The sequence below is a fragment of the Zea mays genome, chromosome 10, assembly GCF_902167145.1.
Source record: "Zea mays cultivar B73 chromosome 10, Zm-B73-REFERENCE-NAM-5.0, whole genome shotgun sequence".
In the NCBI taxonomy this organism is placed as follows: Eukaryota; Viridiplantae; Streptophyta; class Magnoliopsida; order Poales; family Poaceae; genus Zea; species Zea mays.
The window spans coordinates 26,963,183-26,966,971 of record NC_050105.1 but is presented as its reverse complement, the minus strand read 5'-3'; the positions used below and the strand labels follow the sequence as shown (position 1 = coordinate 26,966,971).

The following is a 3,789-nucleotide window of genomic DNA, read 5'->3' as shown; positions in this document are numbered from 1 at the left end:
TATGAATTAAGAGCAAGGCAACATAAAATGTTAAGTGTTAATGCCCTTCGTCCAATGAAGCATTATTCCCTTAAGGATTAATGAACTTTGGACGAAGGTTTAAGAAAATATGATTACAAAGATTAATCTTCGTAATTGAATCTTAATAGATTGAATAAAGTAATATAAAATACGAAGCGTCAAAGGAGAATAAATTATAAACGAATAACATTACTTTCATATTATATCGATTTAATACATTTAAGCATTGGATACAATTGTACCTTTGCCTTGGCAAAAGATTGATTCCCAAATGGCGCGATCACTATTACCAGAATCCGTGAACAGTAAAGGAAAACTGTTCACTATTTATAGACACGGAACACAGCCTGTGAGGAATTACAATTATGCCCCTCACAAGGGATTACAACAGCGACTCAAACATTTATGGACTAAAAGGTCATTCTACTTTTATGTCGGTTTGTAATTCCGAAGCTTCATGAAGAGGAATCTTCGGTCATCACATGCGGGCAGCTTCAGCCGAAGTTGTTTCTTCCTACAAGACCTTCGGCGACGAAGCATAGTCCCAACAACGTTGACCTCCACAGTGCGCCCCATGCAGACGCACTGCTGATAAATTGCAGAGTCGTAGGGTGGGGCCTATACAAAGTACTTGCCAATAACGACAGGCAGTTCGATGTCATTTTCCTGCATACCTTTGATCGTATGGGCATAAACCATAGCCTGCTCAAGCCAGCAGACAACCCCCTCTATGGCTTCAGAGGAAAAGGGACCTTTCCACTCGGTGAAATAGAACTAACGTTATCACTCGACACAACGCTAAATGCAAGAAGCCAGCATATCACATTCGACATAGTTGATATGGTTTACCCATACAATGTCATCATGGGACGAGGATCCATCAACAAACTTGAAGCATCTATACATGGACTATACATATGCCAAACATCATAGGTGTAACTCCCTAAGACTATCTCCACCAGCTTACTCATCCACGTATTCATATTCAAACTCTACTCGCAAACAGTGTAGAACAGTAAAAAAACAATGTTTTAATTAAACAATGAGTAAGGCCCTGTTTGGGAACAAAGTTTTTGAAAACCACAGTTTTTGAAATACTACAGTATACTTTAGTCATGACAATACCGCAGTTTACAATACCGCAGTTTTGAAAACTGAGGTCCAGAGCTAAGTTTAGAATGCCTTAAAACAACTATAGTATTTGCAATACTTCAGTTTTGAAAACAGAGATTTTAGCTAGCTTGCCAAACATCATTCTGTATATAATACTGCAGTATTTGAGAATACTGCAGTATTCTTCCAAAACTGTGAAAAAACTTCACTCCCAAACACCCCCTAAACTAGTAGACACGGTCTAATGAGATGAAACAACAGTATAAGGTAGGCAAGATGACAAGATTCCATCAAATGCAAAGCGATTGCAGCGATTTCAGACTGTCCATGCTGCTAAAATGGAGTTTTGTCCTTTCTGGACTTGACTTCAGTGGTTAACTAAAAGGCAACGACAGGCAACGCAGGGTGACAGGGCATAGAGCAAGCTGAATAACATATTGGTTTATGAGTTGATTTGAGATTATCTAGTTACTTCTGTCCGCAAGAATTCCCATATTCAAATTGAGTTAAGAAACGAGTTTGCCTGATGTTAGAATTGAATTGAAAAAAACAACACAAAATTTCATGGTGGTGTATGAGCAATACCAGCTACTCTCCATCGGTTTCAAATTATAAAACATTTTAATAAATAATTTTCACGGTGTACCTAGACATAATACATAACTTATAACTTTGTGCATAGCAAAAGTCATAAATGTAGAAAGTCAAAACATATTACAATTTGAAACAAATGGAGTAAAATCGCTTTGCTGTTTAAATGGTTAGCTGACAATAGACAATGAACTGAACTTGGGCCTGTGTGCTTACATTTGTTGTATTCCAGATCCTGCAGAATTGCTTGTCTGCTGCAGTTCTCTCCTTGGCACCCCTGTGTAGCTAGGTATTACATGCGCAGTCAGTATTTTCGTTCATGGATGCAAGGATTTTTTGTCGGCTGTCGAGCAACCATCCTGGGTATTCCATAATGAAATCAAGAATTGATGAGCTCATGGAAATAGGGATTGCAGGTATTGAATCAAACAAAGCAATCTGACAGCAGCAACTACAACCATGAACCAAGCCTCCACAGATCACAATCAGTAGCAACTTCAACTGGATAAAAACAAAATCAAGAACAAAAAAAGATACGGCCAGAGCAACTAACTGCAACCAACGATTTGTTCCATTCCAGCAAGATTGATTGATACATACAGGAAGCCCTCGATCACCAAACTTTCGTCTGATAAACCATCCATCAGACAATCTAAACCTAACCAAAGATAGAAAACACCCTAACACTACTAATCGACGAAACTTGAGCGACGGGGGGACTTCATGCATGTTGGAGCTCCAGTTCGAACAAGTCAGAGAAACCTGCAACCGCCGCCGCGGCCGCTTAGAACTCCTGGGATGCGGAACCGATGTCGGCCTTGCCCTTCCCACCGGCCTTCTTGGGCAGCAGCGTCTGATGAATGTTGGGCAACACACCTCCGGCGGCGATGGTGACAGCTCCGAGCAGCTTGCTGAGTTCCTCGTCGTTGCGCACGGCGAGCTGGATGTGACGCGGCACGATGCGGTTCTTCTTGTTGTCGCGCGCCGCGTTGCCCGCCAGTTCCAACACCTGCAGGCAAACGATTATGAGCGTACCGCAAAGATTCAACAAACATCCAAACGGATTCGCTAAAGGGAGGGGGAGAGAGAAATGGAGGGCAGGGAAAAGAAGAGGAGGCAGTTACCTCTGCCGCGAGATACTCGAGGACGGCGGAGAGGTAGACGGGCGCACCACCGCCGACGCGCTCGGCGTACTTGCCGGCCTTGAGGTAGCGCGCGATGCGGCCGACGGGGAACTGCAGCCCGGCCTTGGTCGACCGCGACAAAGCCTTGGACCCCTTGGGCTTGCCCCTGCCGCCGCCGGAACTCATATTCGCCTCTTCTCGTCCGAGACTACTCTCTCGCCCAGTCTACTCGACGGAATCGCGGACACGCTGGTATGGCGGTGGTGGATTTGGGCGGAAGTGGGATGAGGAGAGGCGGCGAGGCGGGGTTATATGTAGAGGCCGCGGGGAAGACTGGCGGAGCGGGCGGGGCGCGGATCGCTGACGTGGAAGAGGCGAGGGCCGTCGGATCGGAGAGCGGGCGCGCCCGCGTGCAAGCGCGGGATCTCGCGTTTGGGCGGGGGGGGGGGGGGGGGGGGGGGGGGAATTAAACTCGTTTTCGCTTTGGCGGTTGGATTTCCGCGCGGCAGACGCAGAATTTGGAAAGGCGCCTGCGATTCCGGTTCCCCCAAATAGCAGTTTGACAAGAGTCCGGCGCACCGGCACCGCGCACGCACGCACGTGGCTGCTTGGGCTGGGCCTGAATCTGAGTGGACCGACGGTTTGGTGGTCGATTGCAGAGTGACGCAAGGCCCCTTTCGCTGGTTAATGAAGTAGTATCAGTATCATGGTACTTTGATTTTTTTTCCCTAATTTAAACATCAAAATCAAGTCTTCAGAATAGCCTTCAACGCTGCGGGCGAAGTCATCCTTGCAGGCTTCAAGATAGCCTTCAGAACGTTAGCTATCCTTTTTCCTTTTCGAGGTATCCGTCTAGGCGTTGTCTAAATCTTGGGCGAGACCCAAGCTTCAACTTGGATTGGCATCTTTACACACTACACGAAAATTAAGACCTATCAGA

General features: G+C 45.9%; 1 protein-coding gene across 1 annotated transcript; it reads right to left on the bottom strand.

Annotated features, from left to right (window-relative positions):
- Positions 1-2,269: 2,269 nt before the first annotated feature.
- On the bottom strand, positions 2,270-3,329 carry LOC103640970 (probable histone H2AXb). Its single transcript, XM_008664402.4, has 2 exons — positions 2,850-3,329; positions 2,270-2,734 (listed from the first exon to the last, which is right to left on the bottom strand). Exons 1-2 carry the CDS (start codon positions 3,033-3,035, stop codon positions 2,510-2,512), a joined length of 411 nt encoding a protein of 136 aa, XP_008662624.1. The 5' UTR covers positions 3,036-3,329; the 3' UTR covers positions 2,270-2,509.
- Between the last annotated feature and the right edge of the window lie 460 nt (positions 3,330-3,789).